A 24,750-nucleotide genomic window follows, 5' to 3' on the forward strand; every position below is an offset into this window, starting at 1 on the left:
ACGCCTGCAGGCTACCATTCAATTTGTAAATCTGTTTTTTCTGAATGATGTCGGACGTGACGCAATCAAAGATGTTCCATGTGTCAAGACGACCCTAAACTGAAAAAAACCAAATCGACTGTCGGTTGTCTGAGAAAAAATATTTTAAGAAGAGCAATCAACTAACTGCACTGACGTTTTTTCGATATGTATATACATATATGTTTATTATAAATACTAACTACCGTCCTCCAAATCTCGTTTGGATAGAGTCAGTTGACATGACATTTAGCAATACCTATCTTAAGACACATACACCATCTTTTCTCCGGGAAGACCCAGCAATTACTTCCGGGTAAGCTTAGCTGTGGTGACCTTGGTCGGCTGATCATCATGGCGGCGCTCTGCAGGCTAACTTCTGTTTGTCGAAAAGGAGTTCCACGTAAGAATACGATGCTTTTTCAACCATTAATTATGGTCGGAATCTTCTCACGATTTAAACAAATGTTTTTATGAAGCAATGCACTGAAGGAGGGCGGGTTGAGTGTTTGCGTTATACCGTAGACACCTTACGTATTGGAGAATGGTGACGCTGTTTCAAGTTCATGAATTAAGTGTAGCTAGCTTGTTTGGTGAAATATGAATTGCCTCCCAAATAGTTGGTTTCTTTTTATAAGTAATTAATGTTATAGAAATGATAATACATCCGCCCTGTAGAGGAAAATGTCATCCCCGGAGCATACATGTCACCATTTGAAAATAAGGGAAATTCTGGTCTTTCCACCACAATTTTCAACAGCGTTTGCTGATATTATTATGACTGGTGTTACATGTTAATACTGGTAACCACAAATATTTTAATCTCCATTTTTAACCTGGATTTTCGATGTTTTTTCTCCAACAGCTCTCTTCTACCGCAGTACCTTGCTGGCAAGGCCTTTGGTTGCATCACACAAACAACAAGAGCAGACTTACCTGCTCACTGCAAGGATTCATGCATCCCAGACCTTAAATGGTCAGTGTACAATACGTGCTCAAGGTTGCTCAGTGTATTTTGGTCGGTGGTACCTGTGCAGATGGTACGAGAATGACCTTTTATTGTGTAAAAAAAAAAAAAAGTTGAAAATGAACTTGTGCATGACTTTGTTGGCTGTATTTTCAGTTGGGGTGTCACAAGTCTAGACGATACATGAGATTGGGTATACAAGGATGAGATTTAAACATTACTTTTAAGAAAAGTACACTGAAAAAAAGACAATATATTGCAATGTACTAATTTAATTTCTACTACATTACCTTGCATTGCTTCACACGAGGCCACACTCTTGTGCACTGTGTGTATGCAACCGGCCCCGCCTCCACCCAAGGAGACAAACAGACTGTATGGCTGACGAAAGGGCCCACTCCGTTCATGCGGCTTGTTCTGTGGAACAAATGCGCCAAGGTGCTGAAACCAACGCACAGAGTGAACTCTCTTCCTGCCTGTTTGGAAAAATTATTCAGTTCATTTTCATTCACTGTGTGATTAATTTATTTATTATCGTCCCCCGGCTTAGTGGCCGCAAGTTGTTGGTTTTTTTTGTCTGAAAGAGAGAAATCTTGTCACGTTTTAATCTCGCAAGATATTGTGACGAGATCTCTTCACCCCTAATTCACAGAGATCTTTTTGCACTGAACCTTGTAGGATGAAGTCAAATTTTAGTAGTAGCTGCATTTTTTCATATTTAACTGCTTCTATCATATATCATAGGTGATAGTAGCATCTATTTCACTACTTCCTGGTAGAGCACTCTTAAGAACTGAGTGTATTGTGGCACCTTTGCTACATAATAATTGTTTCTTATATTTTACAGCGAGTTCTGGCTCTCAAGCCGCCTCTCGGCACTGGACAGCTGAGCGGGTGTTGAGCATCCTGCTGCTGGCTATGGGGCCTGCGGCTTATTTTCACCCTGGCCCTGCTATAGATTATTCTCTGGCTGCTGCACTCACCCTGCATGGACACTGGTAAGATGCAACTAACTATGCAATCAAAGGGCAGTAACTGGGGAGAAAGTATCAAAAGAGTACGTGATCGTTGAATGGTGCAATAATACAGTATTATCGGAAGTTGATTTGTTTATTTGCATATCGTTATCTCACCCACCATCACATTTCTGTGTTATCTCTGCTGTGATAGCGCATGGGAGAAGGTTTCTCCATGGCAAACACACCTAGCTCATGGTGAATATACAAAGTCCGAGGCAGCTCAACATTGATAAGAAGTAGCAGAAATCATCACATCAGTCACTTTCAACACTTTGTAGAAAACATTGGCCGGGTTAGAGACCAAGACAGTGTTTTCAGTTTAAGTCGCATCAGTCAAAAAATGCATGAAGAGAAAAAAAAACAGAAGTTTCACTGGACTATAAGTGGCATTTAGAGGTATTTATGGAGTTATTGTCAGAGCAAGCTTTTTTTAAGGAGTGTCACGGCACCGTTCCTCACAACATTAAATTCACAAGAAAAGAAGACTAAGCCAGAGGGAGGGGGCAACGTTTACACCAAGCACACAACCTAAAGCTACAGAAGCTGAAATTAGTCAATTTATTCAAGTATATGGATACAATAAATACTTAATTGTTTAATAAATGTCAGAATGTTCTTGAAGAAGACACTTTTAATATGGGACATGACGCCTGGATGCATCCTAGTGTGTAGAAATGTATCAAACACCCATATAGCCACCTTTATATTTGTATTACCTAATATAGTAGATATAATCACAGAAAATGAGACAGACATGAATAAGATAACATAGACTCACACGTTAGCAGTTCCTTGTTTTTTTCTGGACAGCGTACTTCCTGCAGTGGCTATTGTCTCATCAATGTATTAATGGCGGCTTTAAATGGCTTTACTCTCGTATTACCTAACGTAAATTTTTATTTCTGTGTAATAGACCTTGGGTAGTACATTGAAATTGCAATAATAGTATATGTATCAAATAAGCGTGGACAATCGAACCTCAGTGTTTCCCATACAGTCATTTATTTGTGGCGACATGCCACTAATTAATTTGAGCCACAACAAATGGATTTGGTGGAACCGGTTAGGTGGCTATATCCTTCATACGTCCGCTCCGAAATCCCACGAGTTACGCGTTAAATGTGAAAAACAGGAAGTGTTTTTTGCGTCATGGATTTACTCTGTAATCAAATACAAGTGGTCACAAAAGGCAAAGTATTTGCTGCGGGAGCACACCTCCACAAGCTTGATGTGTGTGTGTGTGCACATCATCACCACCACAATGGTGAGGCGAGGTGTGAAAGCGTGCGGAAGACCTCCACAAGCGTGCAGCCCAGCCTTTGTCAAGCAGGAGTCATGACTAGCGAAGGAGATGGGCCTTTCCATCGTGTGGTAACGCTTCACTTTTCCCTCACCGGGAAGGTGAAATACATAAACAAGGGGTGTCCAAAGTGCAATCCGGGGCCATCTGTAGCCCACTGCTCTTTTTTTTTTTTGCTGAAATGCTGATACTAATAACACAAAAAATGTCTTTAAATATACGTAGTCTAAAAAAATGACATGCGCCTGCGTCATGTCAAGTTCTGCAAATTAAACAATGATGTCATCTAGATACCCCCCTTCCCCGCCACTTAATGTCAGTCTTAAATTGTACAACATTATGAAAAAAATCCCTTTACCCATGATCTCAAACCCACTGATTTTCAATAAGAATTTGACTTCCTGTACTCTGCAATTGCATACCACAAATATGACTACACATTCACCACAGGAAGTGGAAAGTAGAGTGTGTTCTACCTAGGCTGAAACACCGTCACTTTATATACACCTTTCATGAAAGCTCTTATTTTTGTCTAAGAGATGTGTTTGGGTCACATTTATTACAGTTATGTTGGAAGCCAAGAGGCAATATCTTTCCGTCTTGCATACTTGCATATACTACATGGATAAAAGTGATATGACACATCAGGTTTTGTAAAACAAATAAAAAGTGTAATTAAATATGGAGAAGAAAACTGAGTGTCAGTCAGTACTGAGCATTAGGTAAAATGTTACAACTCCAGTAGATGTCCCATGAAGTAAACAGCAATGAGACGGTTTGGTCAGAAGTTCACGTACAGTACATCCGGAAAGTGTTCTCAACGCTTCACCTTTTTTCACATTTTATGTTACAGCCTTATTCTAGAATAGAATAAATTAATTTTCTCTTCATACTTCGCCCCATAATGACATGAATTCTGGGGGGGAAATGTTTGCAAATGTATTAAAAATAAAATACTAAGAAATAGAATGTACGTAAGTATTGCCATGTAGCTGAAAATTGAGCTCAGGTACATCCTGTTTCCACTGATCATTTTTTAGATTTTTCTACAGCTTCATTGGAGACTACCTCTTTTAAATTCAGTTGATTGGACATGATTTGGAAAGGACACAAAAGCAGGACAGTACACAAGCAGGCATAAAGTCAAAGGAATTGTCTGTAGACCTCAGAGGCAGGATTGTCTCCAGGGAAAAATTTGAGCAAATACAGAAGTACAAAAAAATGATGCTGCATTGAAAGTGGCCTCTATTATCCATAAATGGAAAAGGTTTTGAACCACCATGAGCCTTTCCAGGAGAGTCAGAAGGACAGTCTTCTGTGCAGGAACCCATCAATTAGGCCTATGATAAAGTGTCCAGACAGAAGGCACTCCTTTAGTAAAAGACACATGGCAACCCACCTGGAGTTTGCCAAAAGGCACCTATGAGAAACTAAATTCTCTGATCTGATAAGACAAAGCTTGAACTCTGGTGTCCTGTTTGGAGGAAACCATGCACAGCTCCTCACCAGACCAATAGCACCCCTACAGTGAAGCATGCTGGTGGCCGCGTCACAATGTGGGGATAATTCTCAGCGACGGGAACTAGAAGTCAGGATAGAGGGTAAGAAGAATGCAGCAATGTACAGACACATCCTGGATGAAAACCTGCTCCAGAGCGCTCTTGACCTTAGACTGGGGAAATGGTTCCAATCCTGAGCACACAGGCAAGATATCAATGGAGTGGCTTCAGGACACCCCAGACTTGAATCACAATGAACATCCCTGGAGAGTGACGCTTCCCATCCAACCCGATGGAGCTCGAGAGGTGCTGCAAAGAAGAATGGATGAAACTGTCCAAAGATAAAGTGTTCCAAGCTTGTGGCATCATAATCAAAAAGACTTGAGACTAAGTGCTGCCAAAGGTGCATCAACGAAGTATTGAGCAAAGGCTTGAATACGTTGTACACGTGAGTTCATAGTTATTTGTTTTTAGTACATTTGCAAACATTCCAGAAATGTTTTTCATGTTGTCATTATCGGGTGTTGTGTGTAGACTTTTGAGGGAAAAAATACATTTTGGAAAAAGGCTATCACATAACGAAATGTGGGAAAAAGTGACGCACTAAAAATACTTATCAGATGCCCTGTACACTCATTGTTTGGGTTTGAATGTCTTTTTAGTAGGGGTGTCACGAGACACTCTGACGAGACGATACACAAGATTCGGTCTACAAGGACAAGATGAGCTTCTAACATTACCTTGAAGAAAAATACCACAAAAAATATATGACTGGACAGACTTTTTAGTTGAACTGCGTCACCAAACAATGCAGGTTAATTTTGAAATCTTTATTGTCCCCCAAATTAGTATATAAACTATTACTGTCAACATTATTTGAGACCAAATTAACCACGAATTATGATAAGGTATCATCATAATAATTGCATATCTACTGTATATTAGGGGTGTCATGATACACTCAGCTGATGCAGGTATATTTTGAAATGTTTTGTAATTTTGCATGCATGACATAAGCATGATGAACTGCTTTCCACAAATTGAAACAAAAACTAAACATTAGTTAAAATAATGACAGCAGTTGCAGCTGCGACTACTCATCATTTATGTTGATGTGTAGTTGTAAAGTAGATTGCAAATTGCAGTCGGTTAGCTTTATGTTTATGCTGAAAGAACTACGGTTCCCATGATGTGCTGAAGTAGGTCCAAATTAGAAATTTTAAGTAACTTGGATCACATGTACTGTTACTACAGCTTCTGCTTGTGTAACGGATGCCAGCCTGTGAGGCTGTGCAAGTGTACGTTGGTAAGACCTCACTCCCTCTGCCTTAAGAGCTGCGCTGAACACGCGGTCGACAGTCCAGGCTTTTGACCGTGTGGTCAGCGCTCTCGCCTCCCATTCCGAAGGTCCGCCCCGGTGCAGACGGTGCGAAACAGGGCAGGTTACATTTGGACATTATTAAGACACCGGCAGCTGTTGCACTCTGATGGGGGGAGAAAAAAAAAGTCACATCGCGAGAGAGTGACGCCGGGAACGCTGAGTGCAAGTCGAATTGCAAAAATTATAGTGTGCGTAAGACATTTAATGTGACTTCTGGCTGCCCTCTTCCCGCAACATAGCTTTTCTCTAAATGAGAAATATCGTCACGTTTTAATCTCGCAAGATCTCGTGACACCTCTACTAATTAGTCTTGGACCTTAATGAATTTAAACATTTCTTTTTCCATGATGGAAAGAGATTGCAACGTGCATCTGTGATTTTTGTCAGCCTCCAAACACTTGAAGTCAATTTGATGCTAAAGAGTTCAGTTTTGCTCTCATGTGACCACATCGCGTTTTCCCAAGCCTTGGCAAACTTTAGATGGGCCTTCTTCAGCAATACTGCCATAGCAGTTGTTTGGGTGTCTACAGCCTTTCGTGTTTGTTTGAAGTCTCTGCTTCTTCAGCCAGCAAACAAAATGAGATGACAGCACCCTCTGGGCTGCGCTGCTAAGTATTCCATAAACGAATGGAAAACCCGGTGGCCCCCTCCACTGCCGTCAGCAGATATCAGCTAAGTCTTAGCTAGTTCGTCTGCTCGCAGACCCATGAAGGCAGGGTTGAGCTTGGTGTCGGAACAATGTGCCCGTCTGTCACTTAGAGCATGAACTAGACAACCTGGCAGGTGCAGGCCACAAATCCCAGTCATGAGTAGTGGTAAGTCCTCCGAAACTAGGGCTTCCAGGCCAGGTGGGTGTCTTTAGAAGACCGGATTTGTCCGCTTTTGACCAGCGCCAGTCAGCAAATTAGCTTAATGCAGTATGGTGGCGGCAGTGGTGCAATGAACTGTTAACATTGGACGACTGGGAAATTTCTTGCATGGAGTCTGTGCCTGATAGGATTAAAAAGCATTAAATATTTTTGAATGCAGTGAAGCTTGTCAATGTGGATGGTGGAGGTGGAAAGCAGTTGGACACTTGAGTTGTTTTGATACATTATGATATGTACCAAAACATTAAAAGTAACTGCTCCAACGGGAGATTTGGTGAGCCGAGCCAAGCTGAACAGAGTGTCAAAAATAGACATGTTTATGGACATATCAATTACTTGCGGTTTTTCACGACTAAGTAACTCTTGAAGAGTTTGGCTTCTCAAAACAATACGCGTTCAAAAGGGTAATACATTTACAACCCATTGATTAACAACAATGAATCAATTCCATGTCAATGAATTGTATATAACTGGTGAAGTTTTACCTTTTCACACACTTCTGTCTTGTAGGGGTCTTGGGCAGGTGTTGACAGATTATGTCCACGGAGACACCAAAGTCAAGGTCGCCCATGCGGGTCTCTTCCTCCTGTCCACAGTCACTTTTGCTGGCCTTTGTTACTTCAACTACAACGACGTGGGCATCTGCAAAGCCATCGCCCTGCTTTGGAGCAAATGAAAGTGTTTGTGGACTGGGAAGCTCTGGAAGAATGACCCAAACATATTTAATATAAATTCTAATGAATATATAATTTTGACAAAGTGTATTGCAAGTCATATTCATCTCTGCTCTGTTTTCTTACAAAGTTCAGCCAATTTTTTTACCTGTGCGCAGGTATCTTCTTTACTGTCACTGTCTAGTTCTATACTATGTACCATGCCATATGACTATCCTGACATATTTTCAACAAAACTTATGTCACAGTAGTCCTGTCTGACATCGAGTTCATAATTTCTGTCATTAGGGTTCTATTTGTTGAATCATTGTTTTCCAAATGTATTGCTGGTTTACTATAATTTGTACATATGTTTGCTTCCTGACCCATCCAAGGTAACATTTTAACGTCAGTGTTACCCCTACAATTATAAATGGGAGGCACTCTGGCTCCCCATGAAGGTAGGAGTGATCACATGAAATAAATGTCACGTCTTTATTTTGACTTTGTGGACTAATTTGCATGCAGTCTTTCTATTCTGAAAGTTTGTGAAATGTAACTGTGCAGAATTGACTGCAATACAGTCGGCGACAACGCGCATATGTATGTATGTATGTGTGTCGGCGTGTTGATTACCAACCCAACCCACGTGCATGAGTGCACCCCAAATGTAAAGTAGGGAAACTCTGAACGTCCATGTGATGCTGATGGGTCCAGTTTGACGAAAGTTGAATACTGCCTTCTGCCAACAAATGAGCCTGTGTGTCACTCAATCATTGTAAGTCAGCAAACATCAAAGCTTTGGAAAATAAACATTTTATTTTCACCACTTGCTGTTTGTTTGGAGCCTTGTTCTTATCACCGCTACTCAGTTCATGAAGTTTGTCGAGGTGCCAAATATCAGCGCACAAACCATATGTTTCCTAGCATTTGTCACAATTTCACAAAATGTTTTCTAAACCAGTGACACCCAACCATTGTGTCGTGGCACGAGTGTGTCTTGAAGATTGTCAGGCGTGCTACAGGAAATTATCCAATTTCACTTAATTGGTCTGAAAATTTGTATTCATTCCCTTTGTTTTATCTATCTATGCCAGTCACTTAATGGCAGGCAGAACAATTACAAGCTCTTCCACTAGATGGCAGAAGGCACACCATTAAATTGTGTATCCACCTGTTGAGACTTTTCTCATGTGCCTCAGCTTCACAACTGTTGGGAAACGTCTCGAAACCAGGGGTCTCCAACCAGTAGAATATTAGCTTAGTAAAAATAATGGATTTGGTCTGCCATCTGTAAACCCCTGATATTTTTATAACTTAATTTCAGGTATTATGCTTCTAATAAATCTCACCAGACTTGATATGCCGGTATGCTAAAATTCAACTCTGAACCCCCACCATCACTTCCTGTCCTCCCCCCACTCAGTAGCACATTTACAGCAACACACACAAGCACTTCTTATTAATGTCTAAAATGGCTTATTTTCTGTTACTATGTCTTCTATGTTGGGTAATACAAGTGAAAAGGTGACTATAGATCACATATTGCACATATTGATCTGCATTTTCTGTTTTCTCTGAACAGCAGAGGGTGCAGTCACAAGCCGTCAGTGCACTGTCAGCTCCCACCGCACACTGAGAGCATAGTGGAGCTCTACGCATCCGTGAATCCCCCATGCACGAGGTACGATGCCACAAGGATGGATGTCGCCCTGTTTTACAGAGCGGGATTCAAAACTTAAATATTTGTTAATCTTCATGAAATTACTAATCATTACACTCAAGCCTCATTCTGACTCGTTCATTAACCTGTCAGTGTTTCATAAAGTGTGATGGAAGAACAATGCGTGATAAGTTAAACAAGTAGTCCTTAACTACAAGAGGTGGAGGCTGGAGGTGAGTCTAGATGTAATTATTACGCTGTCAAGATTTTGAGAGCCGCTGGCCGGGATAAAATATTTAAATTATTATTTTATTTTTATGAAGAGATGGTCAATTTTAAATGAACAAACTAAGAATCAAGTTTACTCGTAGTGCTACACATAACAAAGGTGTTTTTAGTCACTTTTGTCTCTCCTATGAGGTTACGCTTTTTTCCTACAGCATCTCTTACAACATCGTATGCAAATAATTAGGAAATATTATTTGCACCTTCTCTGACAGCCAATAGCTACTTTTCTTACCGAAGAGTTGGCAACAGTGCACTGCTCAGTCTCAATACGTGTGAGTGACTTAAAAATGTCTTGTGTTGATTATGGTGCGGGGTTTTACATTTGCAGATTTCACTTATTGAGGGCTATTTTGGGAACCTATCCCCTGCGATAAACAAGGGAACATTGTATATATCGTATATTGACATTCAACCTAAATATATCAGGATATGAGTTTTGGTCCATATCACCCTGCCCTAGCACTAACTAGGACAATATTCCATTTATTACTATCGAATCCTACTTTGCAGAAATTCACTTATCGCAGTCGGGTCTGGAACCAATTAACCGCAATAAACAAGGAAAGACTGTAAGATGTATGTAGGTTCAAAAATCCTTTCTCAACCATTCTCCATAAGTCTCTGGCAAAAGTCACAAGTACATGTGCAAGCAAAGGCTATGTCCACTTATGCCGACGTGACTCAGCCAATCCAAGGGTCTTAAACAGGTTCCACTGTACATTTCATAAATATTTTTAAAAAAGCTTAGTTTATTTCGATAAAAACCATCATCCATTTCTTGTGACAAAAGACAGATTACCCTCTGGACCAGTCCGTGCCAGGGCATGTATGGAGACAAACAACCATTCACACTCACACCCACGCTGAACTCACACTGCCTGCCAAGTATGTCAGATGAGTTGCAGCCTTCAGAGGCCACTTCTAAATAAGGTTGTGAAATATTTACAACAACGTTATCTCGCAGCATTCATCCACTTCATCAACTCGATGATGTAAGACCAAGTTGACCTGACGAGGATTATCCTTGTCAGGCTCGAAACCCAAAAACTGACACCTGTGCAAGGAGGACTCTAACATGTATTTGTTGGATTGTGGGAGTTTTGTCATGTAGAACACGGCCTTGTGTTGAGTTGACTTAATATTCTCTGGAGGATCCTGAAAAAGAAAACAGAGTAAAACAGATTGGCTCAATGGATCCATGAAAGTCATTTCTGTTGCAAAGACTAAAAAAAAAGAAGTTAACACTCACCATTGCCTCAGGGTAAATTTCATGCTCGTCACTGCAGCAAACCACAAATTTATTACCATTTTTGTTGGCATACAGCATGACAGCAGAGCCGTTCCTGGCCTTTTGGCCTGATTCATTGTAAAGTTGAATGTTGAATTTGCAATCTACAAACACAAATAATAGTAGAAAGGTGTGTTACAGAAAAAGTAAATGTTATTTTCAAAAATCACTCTTTCACAGTATACCTGTATGTGGAAGTGTGTGTTTGTACATGTGTGTGTGTGTGTATATATATATATATATATATATATATAAAAATATAAATATAAATATATTTACACACACACACACACAGTACATATACAGTATGTACGTATATATGTGTATGTATAAATATATATGTATGTACGTGAATGTGTGTATATATGTATGTATATGTGTGTGTGTGTGTGTTTGTATGTATACATATGTATGTATGAGCAATTGGTACGATACGAAGAGGGGGCAGGATTAAATAAGCTCTGCTTCTTCCTCCTCCTTTTTGGACTTGTGGAACTGTGACTTGTAAGATGGAGCATTCAATGTATACTCTATGCCTGTTCGAAATAAATTAAACCACACCATGGTAGGTCATATTCGTCTACATCTTAAAACTGTCTCACCCTTGTCCTGATTTCTAGGAGAGTGAAATCATTTTTATTTGCTTTTCGACAAAGTATGCATGACTCCTGCCAAGGGAGTCCTTTGGCGGTCTTTCAAGATTCAAGATTCAAGAGAGTTTTATTGTCATGTGCATGGTAAAACAGCAGTTATACCATGCAATGAAAATCTTATTCTGTTCATTCTCCCAAGAAAAGAAAGAAAACACAAGAAAGAATAAGAACATAAGAAACATAAACACATAAACATATATACCAATAAATTAAGCAACAACAACAGAAGAGACATTAATACAAGTAAATAATACAAACAAACAAACAAACAAACAAATAAATAAAGTGCTATGAGTGTGTGTGGCGTGTGTGAGTGCTTCATTGAGAAGCCTGATGGCCTGTGGGTAAAAGCTGTTTGCCAGCCTTGTGGTCCTGGACTTCAAACTCCTGTAGCGTCTGCCTGACGGTAGGAGTGTGAATAATGAGTGTTGTGGATGTGTGCTGTCCTTGATGAGGTTGTGTGTTCTGCGTAGGACTCTAGATTTATAAATGTCTTGCAGTGAGGGGAGGGCTGCCCCAACAATGTTCTGTGAGGTCTTGATCACCCGCTGGAGTGCCTCCCTATCACGTGTTGTACAGTTACCGTACCAAACAGTGATGGAGGCGGTAAGAACACTTTCGATAATGCATCTGTAGAAGCAACTCAGGATTGTGGTGGACATGCCAAATTTCCTCAGTCTTCTCAGGAAGTACAGTCTCCTTTGGGACTTCTTCAGAATTTGTTGGGTGTTGTGAGACCAGGTGAGGTCCTCGCTGATGTGTGTGCCAAGGAACTTGAAGGTTTTCACCCTCTCCACCTCAGTCTCACCAATAAACAGGGGTCTATGTGGCTCCTTTTCCCTTGTTCTTGGGTTGATGATCATCTCTTTAGTCTTATCTGTATTGAGAAGGAGATTGTTATCACGACACCAAGCTATGAGGTCCGCCACCTCTCTTCTGTATGATGTTTCAACACCACCAGTGATCAGTCCGATGACTGTAGTGTCATCCGCAAATTTAATGATGCTGGTGTTGTTCTGGGAGGCCACGCAATCGTAGGTGAAGAGCGTGTAGAGGAGTGGACTCAGCACACACCCCTGTGGGGTCCCAGTGCTCACAATTCTTGAGCTGGATGTGCGGTTGTGGACTCTGACTGACTGGGGTCTGCCCGTGAGAAAGTTAAACACCCAGTTACAGAGGGAGGGAGACAGGCCAAGTGTGAGGAGCTTATTTGTGAGTTTGTGGGGGCAGACTGTATTTAAAGCAGAGCTATAGTCTATAAATAGCATTCTGACGTATGTGTCCTGGCCCTGTAGGTGAGAAAGGGCTGTGTGGATGGCAGTGTTGACTGCATCATCCGTGGACCGGTTCTGGCGATATGCAAACTGTAGAGGGTCCACAGTTGCCGCCGGGATGCTCTTTTTGATGTGGGTCATGACTATTCTTTCAAAGCACTTCATAACAATAGGAGTGAGTGCTATAGGGCGATAGTCATTCAAGCAGGTCACGTTGCTCTTCTTGGGTACGGGCACTATGGTGGTGGACTTAAAGCAGGTCGGTACAGATGCTTGTGCAAGCGACAGGTTAAATATGTCAGCAAGCACATCAGCTAGCTCTGATGAGCAAACCCGAAGTGCACGTCCTGAGATGTTGTCTGGGCCTGCTGCTTTTTGTGGGTTTGTTTTGTTTAGAACCCTGCGCACATCAGCTGATGTCACCATGAGAGGTGCGTCCTGTGTGCTCCCCAGGTTCAGCCACCCTCTCTGCTCATCAGGAGTTTGGGTGTCAAAGCGGGCATAGAACTCGTTCAGCTCATCTGGAAGTGTGGTTTGGCTGGACGTGGCTACGCTACTCTGCTGTCGATAGTCTGTGATGTGCTGGAGCCCCGCCCACATGCGCCGAGGGTCTGAGGTGGAATAGTAGCCCTCCAGCTTCTGTCTGTACTGTCTTTTGGCCTCCTGTATGGACCTCCTCAGGTCATATCTGGCCTTTTTGTAGTCATCAGCGGTGCCCATGACAAATGCAGTCGAACGAGCACGTAGCTTAGCCCTTACATCACAGTTCATCCACTGTTTTTGGTTAGGGTATTTTCTGTAATACTTGGTGGTCATTGACGTGGCTTTGAATAGTTTTACCAATTCAGAAGTGGGCTGGGCGTATTTTCACATAGTCTGTGGATGACTCACTGATGGCGCATATATTGCTGATATACTGATTCCTGATCAGTGCCTGAACACTAGAAAGTGTCAGAAAGGGCACCTGGTGTAAAAAGTAAACGCAAGACAATTACTAATGATTCTTTGAAACGCTAAAGACATCAAAGTACAATGGTACTTCACCAAATAAATTTGGTATTCCACCAACAAATTTAGGAAAAGTATGCCTCATAAGTCACTTGGAGGTCCATTATCATATGTGACAGTCAACCCGCACCAAACCATTACCTGTGTGTGTGTGTTTATTGCTTTCTTTATTGTGTGTTTATTGCCACTTTAACATTTAATCCAGAGGAAGCAAAGGCCAGCCTGCACAAGTAGGTGTTAGGAATTTACACTGAAAGTTACATTGTTTCAAGGGAGTGTCCAGACTTCTCAGTGCGCTGACAGACGGAGATGATGCAATGTTGAGCTGGGAGTCGAAAGACAGAAGAGTGAAGTTTGTGTGGCTGAAGAAATTGTGAGAGTCTAGATCGGTGTGGTCACCTGTAATATTACCTGCTCGCTGCTAGTTAGCTATGCGTAGGTTGTCTAGATGCTAAATGCATGATGATTGTTATCAAGGGCTGAATGGTTTATTACACATTAATGGTTCACACCTGTGTGACAACCTTGGAGATAATACGACTACCTTGTCCTAGTCGCTCCTGGGTGCGGGGGATCCAGGTCATAACACGCTCCAAATAAAGTCCGGACAGATGATTAGGTATAGTCCTGTTTACTGCACAATGATGAATGAATGAATCAGTTGCTTGTACAGTGGTGGTGTATGTCATCAGGGAGTATGTATGGCGAATGTGGAGGTCTGGTGCAGCGAGCATGGGTGGAGCTGATTGTCCAGGTGAGTCTGTATGGTACGAGTGGTAATAACCGTGTGACCTCCCGTCACCCCCACCCGTGCCCTGTCACTTCCGCACTTAAATAGTGTGCCTCCATACTGCCACCAGTGGTCAAACAAAATATAATTCCTCCAACAAAACTAAAAGCCTCCATGATGTCAGTATGGAGGAGTGGAAGAGGATTCCATTAACAACCTGTGCGGCTCTGCTCAATTCCATGTCCAAGAGGATTAAGGTGCTAGATAACAATGGTGGTCATACTAAATAATGATACCAAGGACACAATTTAAACAACAATGGCCATGTGTTGAGTGCTTTTTAGCGTATAGCAGAGGTGGGAGAATGTCAGTCTTTAATTCTAAGTCTTAAGTCACATCTTAAGTAAAAATGTGCTAGTCCAAGACAAGTCAGGTCAGAAGTCATAAGCTTGAAATTTTCCAGTTCTCACAAGTTATGAGCACTGTTAAGCGTTTACAAAATAAAATACCAACACCTTGTAATTTCCGAATACAAATTAAAATTTCAAGTAATCAGACTAAAGTCTGAGTCAAGTCATTGAAGTCAAAATCCAAGTCGAGTTGCAACTCATGGGTGATATCGTCAAGTTGAGTCCAAAGTCATCAAAATTGTGACTCGAGACTGACTCGAGTCCACACCTCTGGTGCATAGTAAAGTCAAACCTCGGTTTTCGAACGCCCGATTTTTCGATGATGACTGATTATTCGATTTTGCCTTGGTTCTCGTACACTGTCTCGATTACCATGCAATGAGGTATGGAACCACTGGTTATATTTTACCCTCTGGTGCGCTGATAGCATTCCTTGTTTATGCACCAATCTTAGATTCATAACGGAAAACGAGGTGCCACTGTAAATGTATACTGATACAGTATATACAGTAGCTGTGCACTGACTACTCTAAAGCAACTCCCCAACCATTTTGCACCCACAGACCAGTTTGTTTCCGTCAAACCTCTGGCAGTAGTCGAATGCTACTGCCATGTACCAGTGTATATACAAAGAAAAGCACAATACTAAATTAAAACACTGTACAAAAAAATGTACTGACCCACCATCGGTACAAGCCTGGGGGTTGGTTTTGCGGAGAAATGATTATAGTGTGTGAGTGAAAGGCATAGGCATAGCGTATTTTTACCGTCTTGTCCTGAAAATCCTGTTTTACACAAGTAATTAAATGGGAATGACAACAATGCCTTGTGGATAGTTCCGACAATCTTCTCCCCATGCACAAGTGGTTTGGTGCATTCGCATGGAAGTGACTAAACCATACTGTATTTTAGGTAGCTGCTCTCATCCTTTCTTGTCTCTCTATTATCCACATAGACCTGGGAAGTTTTTTCAGCAGCCCCAGTGAGAAAGATTGTTAACGTAGTTGTACGCACTGACAAGCAGTGATCACATGCACTCCCAACTTTGACCCTAAGGTGACATCAGCGTAAAGTAAACTGACAACACTATTTTCAAATATACTATACAGTTACAGTACATTTATGTGAATTTCTCATGGAGATGAATAAAGTATCTATCTATCTATCTATCTATCTGATGTAGTTCATTAATAGAATTTTTTTAAATAATGCAATTAAAAAACATGTGTGTCTACTGATTATTCTATTACATCTGAATGTTTGATCACGCATGGCCCGGTGGTTGGGGACCCCTGCTCTCAGGCATGGCAAAGTTTCATTTCTGCAGGATTGTCCCATGTGAAGTGATACTGTCATAAAAATGATTGCTGAAATGTGAGGGGTGTACACCCTTTGTGAAATACTGCACACACTAGGGATGTACAGGTAAATCTCTTTGTGAGAGACGATTCGATATGCAGCTATATATACGGGCTACGATACGATTAAATAACGCTATATTTTAAAAACAGAACGATTCGACGCGATTCGATACGGTGCACAAACGATACGATTTGATTCGATGGTTACATTTGTTGATGTACAGATTAATTTGACACTATAAAATAAATAAGCCAATTCTATAAAAGTGACATTCTTACCGTATTTGAAAATGTGTAAAAGAGCACATCATATCCCCAACCACTGGGCCGCGAGAAACATTCAGGCGCAATGATAAAAAAACAACAACAACAACAAAACACTTAAAAATAAATAAATATATAATTTGTAAATAACTACATCAAAGGGGTATCGATTATAATATAATCTATATCAAAAATAATATACAGTTAGAAAGCTCACATTTTTTGCATTTTTAATGCGAGCAGCGACTTGTCTACTTTGTTTGATGGTCCTTGAACGCACCATGTAATTTTCTCATGCTGCACAAATAGACTACTATGTTGTATTTTTCTCCTTTTTCCTTTCACCTCAACCTTGTTCCTGTGTGCATATTTGTTCCAAGCACCTCTCTGAAAAACAAACTCCAGGCTCGTACTGGTGGATGGTGAGTCTGTATTCGGTTAGCGCTTTTAATTAGATGTTGTTCCTGTCTTAGTTTTACACAATACATAATAAATAAGATAAATTAGATGGCTATAATGTATGTAAGTGTTGGGAAAATCTTTCCCAGTGACTAGCTAGTGCGCTGCTTATGCTATTGACATCCATTCTGTCTTCAGTCATGCTAAGCTATGGAGCATGCAATACCCTGTGCATGTCTCTATAATTTATTAATCTAAGGATTTATGGCTGATTCTTATTGATTCAGGAGGCTGCTACCGATGCAATCCCATTGCTCACTTGTCAAACCGGGTATCCCCTCACATCCGTTTCGTCACTGTCACACCTTGTGCACACATACTGTATAATGTCTCCCAAGCGTAAGGCAGGCTCTACTAGTGGAAGCCCGCCAAGGAAAACAAACGCCATCATGGAACAAGTGAAAATGAACATCAAAAGCTCCTGAGAGAGTAGAAACACCAACCAATATTGGCAGCACTGTTGGTCTTATTAGCTCAACTGCTGCAACAGGGCTACAGACTGCGACTAAATGATCGCATTTTGCGACTAAAATATGAGACATCACAAGTACATTTTTCATCGACCAGATAAAAATACGCCTGTTGACAAGGGACACACTTTGCCCCTTATTTCCGTGAGAATAAAAATTTGTCTATAAAATGTGCTGTCAATTGACGACAGCTTGTCACAGTCTAAGCCTATCGATGTCTGCGTGCGTGAGGGCTCAGGTTTCAATCGCATTCGATCAACTTTTCTACCATCTTTGTTTACACATTTTGCCTGGCTCTTACTTTCTTCTGTCTCTCCGGCACAATAATGCGTGTACAGCGTATCCCTGGCTTCAACTCTTAGTATTTTTATAACTCTTCAATTCAGACATGATAACTGTATTTAATGACAAATGACCACAAAATAGCATAAAGTGAACGAGCACACTGTTTGAGCGGAGATGTGCTTTGTCAATAAAGTACAATTGAAATGTTGCCAGTAACATAAAATACAAATAGCTCACCTCTCCTTTCTTTTTGTCAAAGTAGCTTTAATAGTGCTGGAAGTTGGATACACCTGCGCTATCATAAACCTGGAATCTCGGTTTATACTGTTTTATACTGTTTAGCAGGCCAGATCTCTATGATATTTAAACTGTTATTTCATTCTGTTAATTGTGTTATTTTTACAAAACAATATTTATTATTGCACAATTAATTTCAGGCAGAACAAGGCAATGAAGAGACTAATAATTAAAAAAAAAAACTGTGATTTCTTGGCACATGGCCTTGAACATAGTGTGTCTGCGTGTGTGAATAAAATTGTCCCAGAGAATCGCAATCTCAACTCTGGCAAGTACTGGCGATAACCAAAACAATTAAGGCATATTCTTCCCAATTTTGGGCCGAATTCCAAATTGTACAAGCTTTAAGGCAGTTATGAGAGACTCACAGTGCAACAACACATCTTACCAGACTGGCGTAGCTGCTGGATAGTTAAGTTTAGGACTTCAAACTGGCTGTCATCACTTAAAAGCAAATATCTGTTGTCCTTATTTCGGATTAAATGGGTTGAGCACAGTAAAGACTTTCTGAAGGAATCCTCTCTCATTGGCCCATCTGAAAGAGGAAAATGTTATATTGTAAACACCAGTAACATGAGCAACATTGCATAGTCTATGATTAAAGAAAAGGATGAAAAGAATTAATCTCTGCATCTATTTCACTTAATAAATTTCCTTACCTGTTTCATGGGTGTCAACTAGAAAAAGTCAAACACAAGAGGACACGATTTCAGACATTTCATTTAAAAATATTAGTTTAAACACAAGCTAAGCACTGTCTGACCAAAAGAAAATGAATCATGAATTATTTTGAAGGTAAATCTTTTTCCATTTTAATTTTTGGCCCAAACCAGATGACTGAACTTCAAGTGTGAACCCAGCCAACAGTATGTTTTCTTCCCCCTCAAGCTTGGACAAAATGCCACTTTTAGATTTCTGGCATTAAGTGTGAAGGATGAGGGACACTTTCGGTACAATTGTTTGGCGTTGAGCTGCAGGGGATGCTTATTTGGACATAATTTGTTTTAGAATTACTGGCGGCCCTCATTTTGCAATGTTTCGTGTTACGATATTTTGTGGTTATGAACGCACTCCCATAAATACTGTACAAAAAGAAAAAGTTCAGTAATTTCCGATGTATACTGTAAGCCGCTACTTTTGGCTTAAACCCTGCAGTTTATACAGCGTTGCGGCTAATTTATGGCTAAGTTCTAAACTTGTGACATCTCCTTTACTTCAGATCTACTACTAATTGTTTAAATACTGTATCAGTGAGGAAAGCATCTACTCCTATGAAATGGACAGTGAGAACTATGCAGTATAGTGGTCTTTGTCCTCCCAATAAGCCTCTCTCCCACCCTTGCAACACCCCTTTCAGTGTGGACAAAAGTAAGGAATGGTTCTCTTTTTTTGAATTACTTCTGTATTTAATATTTTTATTGCTGTATTTTATGTACGTCGTCCGTGTTCAGGTGTAAATTTAGGCATAAATTCCGGCTTACACTAAAACTCGTATGCAGACCGAGGACTAGGGATGCGTCAGTCACATATACAATAACTCAATTGGGGTAGCTTTCCTTGAAATGTATTTTTGTCTTAATCCATGAAGTCATCATAAAACAGGCGTGCTACCTGCAATATAAGAATTTTCAGTTGGCAGTACACAGACAGTCGTAACAGTAACCTGCATTGACTGGTCACAACATTAGTACACCTGCACCATACAAGAGCTGCATCAAACATTCTGCCTGTATGGCTATCATACTACATTTTATACATAAGCGTGGTAAAATATTACACCCCTCTCAATATGTTGCAATATGCACATTGCAATCTTAAACTTGTTTCATAACGTATATGGTGCATTTCACAGGACAGCGGTATAAGGCTCGTGCGGCAGTCACTTCCGGTGTTTTTTTTTTTCGTCTGCTTGCTAATTTGGCTTGTGACATAAAGTCAGTCGGAAAACTTTGCTCTTGGTACTGAACGCGGTGCTTTTGAGAAAAATACAGTGAACAAGGCTGACAGATTATTTCAATGTTTGCCATCACTGGATGTTTGCATGAATCACGAACTTCAAACAGATCATTAAACTAACTTACAGATCACTTACACACAAACAAAGTACACATACAGCCGAATAATAAACAATAAATACAGCAACTTTTGATCAATCCATGTCAATTTCAGACTTAAAATAATGTACCGATGCAAGTCTCACCCATTTCCAGTTAAACCACGCCCACTTCTGGTTTGTGCCCTGCCCACTCCGAGTACAAATAAGGACAGAGATAATTTAGATGGGTGAATATATACAGATAGTGGTGTACTTGCTCATCACCCTGTAATCAGGTCAACATCAGTTGTTTGTTGGGACAAGGTTTGCATTGTTAGGCTGTCGGGATATCTTTAAACAATAGTTTACCGCAGTAGGATTGGGAATAAGTCTTGTGGAGAACATTCCGGGAATTTTTTTTTTTTTATTTCTCCGCTTCATTTAATACAATAATAATAATAAAAATAATACAAAAAACATTTGTTTCAAGCAAGCAGAATTTTCTGCTCTTTCATCATTATAATGTGACTATCTTTAAGGAAACAGTACATAAATATACAGTATAATGAAAATCTTGTGATTAATTACAATGTAAATTTTTCATCGTTTGACTGCCTTAGTATGTCATGTATTTATGATTATTACTATACAGGCTTTTTGCAGTTTTGTTAACCAATAATACTGTATGTGTGTTAAGGATTGGGCTGTACAATGGATAAAATGTTTGATTTGAAAAAAGATGTCAGCAGGTAAACACACAGTTCTTTTCATATTTTGTACACCTGAAAAGGAATGAGCAAATGGCTAAATATAGAATGGAAGGCACCTTGGAAGGAGAAGACTCCATCATTTAGATCAAGGAACTCAACATGGCTACAACCAATGGTATCCATCATGCTGAACTGTGGGCAAAAAAAACAAAAATAATTATACCTTTAGCAAAATTGCTGTTATTTTTGTTGTCAATCTTTTTGTCATGCTCTAGTTCTTTTGGGTTCCATGTTTACTCCACTCCCTGCATGAGACCCTGGTGTGACACGATTGTAGAGCCAACCACCAACCACAGGATTTTTCATCTAATTGCAGTTACTGATTTGTTCCATATGTGTGTGATTCTGGTGAATCCTCAGAAATGCATTTGGATCTGGATCAGTTAATCAATGTTGTTTCTTACATAGCAACTAATGGGAGTCTGAACTCCTATGATACCACTACGTTTCCTCTTTAGTTAGATGATTATAAACAGCAGGTCTGAACAGCGCCTTGGAAGTCTACCCTTGGTAGGGTGGAAGCACTGCCTCCCACTCCACTTGTTACGATTATTATCCCAATACAGTAAACTGTCAATTTTGAAGTGGCCCTTTATTGTCAGCCTAAGGCACACCTGTGGAATAATCATGCTGTCTAATCAGTATCTTGATATGCCACAGCTGTGAGGTGGCTGAAAGTGATTTGTGCACAATATTCGAGAGAAATGGGCCTTTTGTGTACACAGAAAGAGTTTTACATCTTTGAATTCAGCTCATGAATGGTGGGAGCAAAAACAAAAGTGTTGCATTTATATTTTTGTTGAGTGTAAATCTCTTTTTTTTTTTTACAATAAGCAGAGGGCCAGTAAAAATAAATAAATAAAATAAAAACACAATAGTTAGACTTGCTGGAGCAACCTATTCACAGTTACCATAATCAGTCTAGATGGCTGCCCCAAGGAGCCTGGCTTTCCATTCAAAGCTTCTTCCTCAGAGAGTTTTTCCTTGCCGCCATCGCCAAGTGCTTGCTCATGTGTGGTTCCGTTTTCTTTGATATATGAGGAACGTGGTTTGAGACCTACTCCAGGTGTAAAGTGACTTGACATAACTTTTGTTAATTGGTTTTGCATGAATAAAATTGCCTTGACTTGACCTAGAAGTCACAAAAGCATGGACTACTTTTGCAGTGTCAATAGGCTTGCAGGAAAGCCTTCACAAGTGAAGAAACACTGCACACGGATGACACTTGTTGTAGGGGGTTTATTTAAAAAAAAATCCAGATCAAAGCAGCACCTGTTTGTCATTTGCTCCTGCTTCAATTTCATCTAATTGTTTTTAGTAGCTTATTGGTCATACCATAACTGGTAATGTTACAAATAACCTCCATCATCATTGCATCATAGCACTATTTCTGTTATTGATCAAGTTATTGTTACGTTTTCTCATGAGGTTTTCCTCGTCTCTGTCGACAAAGTGCTTGCTCCTGTGGGGTTACTTGTGACTTGGCAATACATAAACAAAACATTGTAATGTAATTTGACAGTAATGTTATGAATATTATATAATCATCTCACATCTTGGCTAAAACGACAGGCTTATGTCATGAATTATAATTCTACTACATAATTACATTGCACATACTATACCATGATAATAATACGGTTTGTCACCTGTACCACAAAGCTGAGATGCAGGCTGTTTTTTATATACATAATTTTTTTGCATAGCTGCACTGGACATTTCAGAAAATTACAAAATATCAAAACGGGGTTCGCGTCAATTAATCTTACAGATGTGACCCTTAGGTGTGAAAATCCCTGCTGTAACTAATCGCAAATACACAAGAACACCAACTTGAACCTGCGGAGACAAAAAACGAAGGCTGAAACCTCAAACTGACCTCATAAATCCATTATTATGCTGTTGTGGGCGTTTTGAAAGCACGTAAATCCACAGGTGAAGTCTCAGGTGTGTAATGATAAAGTGTAATAATGTCTGTTACTTTGAAGTGAGGAGACGATGAAGAATTAGCATACCATGCTTGTTAACGCTTGTCTTGGCGCCTCTTTCGCCACAGATTTCTACACGACAAAAATAGAACATACAAAATAATCACGTTTGATTGCAAAACACACACACGCACACAAAATAATCACGTTTGATTGCAAAACACACACACACTAGAGAAGCGTTTGGCCTTACCTTGCTTCTGTCTAATCTGAAAGTGAAGTCGAGAAAGATGTCGAAGGAAATGCTTCCCGGCGTTGCTTTACACGGAAGTAGAGGATTTTCATTCTTCCGATTATATTAATTATTTATACTTGTCTGCGAGGAATTAAAGCCACTCGTATCATCTCTCATTACATGACAGTATTTGTATTACAGTACCGTCATTTCTATTTTTGTTGTTATACATTTACTTTGAAATATATATTTTTGTACCTTTTTATCTTGACGGTAAAGTAGTGCTTTGTGCTTTCTCCCACAAGAGGCCGCACCCGAGCTGCTGGATACTTCTTACTGACGTGGGCGATAATGTACATTTTGGTATCGCAATGCCAACAAATGCACAACCAGTATAACGATACTGGCCAGTACTTTTTCCAGATGATGACAATGAATGATTTTTCCTTTAATTTGTTAATTATTACCAAAAAATGGGGGGAAAATAGGCAAATAAATCATTCAGTCACCTAATGTCATTCACTGTTATTTTCAAACCAGCCACAGTCCCAAGTCACAATAAATGCTGTAAAATAATGAATTCATTCAAGAATGTAATTTCTGGTATGCGCATTCCTTCACGTGCTTTGGGGCTGATCCACATCCTAGCAACATCCCTGCATGACACTGGACTTTCTTTTTGTATAATTCTGAAATACACATTATTTTTCAGTTTTGGGTAACCTTACTTTTTTTTTTTTTTAAACCACTGGCACTTCACCACTTACCTTTGCACCATTTCAAGCTATTCATTGGACTTCAACGACTTGAATTTCAATAAATAACTGGAAAAATCAGGGTGTTTTAAACATTTTGACCGGTAGTGCATAAGTCCATTCTATCATGTTATCCATGCATTTCTATACCACTTGTCCCACCTGATTTTGGGCAAGAGGTGTGACACACCCTGGACTGATCTCTATTTTATTCTTTTCTACAGTCTGGACACATGCTGTATATAGTATTATACAATTACATATATAAAAATGAAATATATAAATAACAATTTTCTTGTTGTTTTACATTTCATTTATTAATATATTTTTTATTAGGAATGAGCCGGATACTCGTTATAAACAAGTATGCGTTACAGATAATGCATATTTGCCAAATATAATCATGAAACGAGTATATCTCGTCATTATCCGTAATCGTGATGAAAGAAAATCCTCATTATTATTCACTCTTCACGCTCTGTGATTGGCCAGTCACACACAGCGGCCGCGACAGGAGAGGAATTGCCGCTTCTGCCGCAGGAGGCGTGGACGGCCGGCGCGGCCAGGTTTGCGGCAGCGGAGTGGGAGTTGACTGGAGCGGCCAGGTCCACAAAGCTGGAGCTAGAGATGGTAGAGCCGGAACCGCCGAGCAGGAGGTGACCTGGCCACATCCTGGAGCGGCGGTCTGGGTGAAGACTTGCCCTTTGCGACGAGTGGAACTGCGGCAGGTGCGGACCTGTTCTCGACCGTGGGTGGAGCCGCAGCTAACTTAGACAGGTAGCGGTGGCCGGGGGTGACCTGACCTCGGTTGGGCGAAGTGTTGTCGCTGCGGCCGGTCCCAGAAGCAGCTGCGCAGCTGGGGACACACAGC

General features: G+C 40.3%; 2 protein-coding genes across 4 annotated transcripts; one reads left to right on the forward strand and one right to left on the reverse strand.

The window, feature by feature from the left end:
• Positions 1 to 340: 340 nt before the first annotated feature.
• On the forward strand, positions 341 to 8,535 carry LOC129190934 (succinate dehydrogenase [ubiquinone] cytochrome b small subunit B, mitochondrial-like). The gene is made up of 4 exons (XM_054793745.1): positions 341 to 421; positions 884 to 994; positions 1,833 to 1,983; positions 7,564 to 8,535. Exons 1-4 carry the CDS (start codon positions 373 to 375, stop codon positions 7,727 to 7,729), a joined length of 477 nt encoding a protein of 158 aa, XP_054649720.1. The 5' UTR covers positions 341 to 372; the 3' UTR covers positions 7,730 to 8,535.
• Positions 2,100 to 23,311, reverse strand: LOC129190933 (uncharacterized). 3 transcript variants are annotated; one of them, XR_008573112.1, is made up of 8 exons: positions 23,143 to 23,301; positions 22,977 to 23,021; positions 21,018 to 21,093; positions 18,816 to 18,833; positions 18,545 to 18,691; positions 10,907 to 11,049; positions 7,539 to 10,812; positions 2,100 to 5,112 (listed from the first exon to the last, which is right to left on the reverse strand). XR_008573112.1 is itself a non-coding variant. In XM_054793743.1 (7 exons), the coding sequence occupies exons 2-7, from the start codon at positions 22,977 to 22,979 to the stop codon at positions 10,600 to 10,602; spliced, it is 600 nt and encodes a 199-aa protein (XP_054649718.1). In that variant the 5' UTR covers positions 22,980 to 23,021; positions 23,143 to 23,301; the 3' UTR covers positions 5,929 to 10,599. The 3 variants fall into 3 exon arrangements, 2 of the variants coding, with proteins under 2 accessions (XP_054649718.1, XP_054649717.1); XM_054793743.1 differs by lacking the exon at positions 2,100 to 5,112 and having other exon boundaries at positions 5,929 to 10,812; XM_054793742.1 differs by lacking the exons at positions 2,100 to 5,112; positions 7,539 to 10,812; positions 10,907 to 11,049 and adding an exon at positions 11,284 to 12,475 and having other exon boundaries at positions 23,143 to 23,311.
• Positions 23,312 to 24,750: the final 1,439 nt, after the last annotated feature.

This window comes from Dunckerocampus dactyliophorus, chromosome 12, assembly GCF_027744805.1.
Source record: "Dunckerocampus dactyliophorus isolate RoL2022-P2 chromosome 12, RoL_Ddac_1.1, whole genome shotgun sequence".
NCBI lineage: Eukaryota > Metazoa > Chordata > Actinopteri > Syngnathiformes > Syngnathidae > Dunckerocampus > Dunckerocampus dactyliophorus.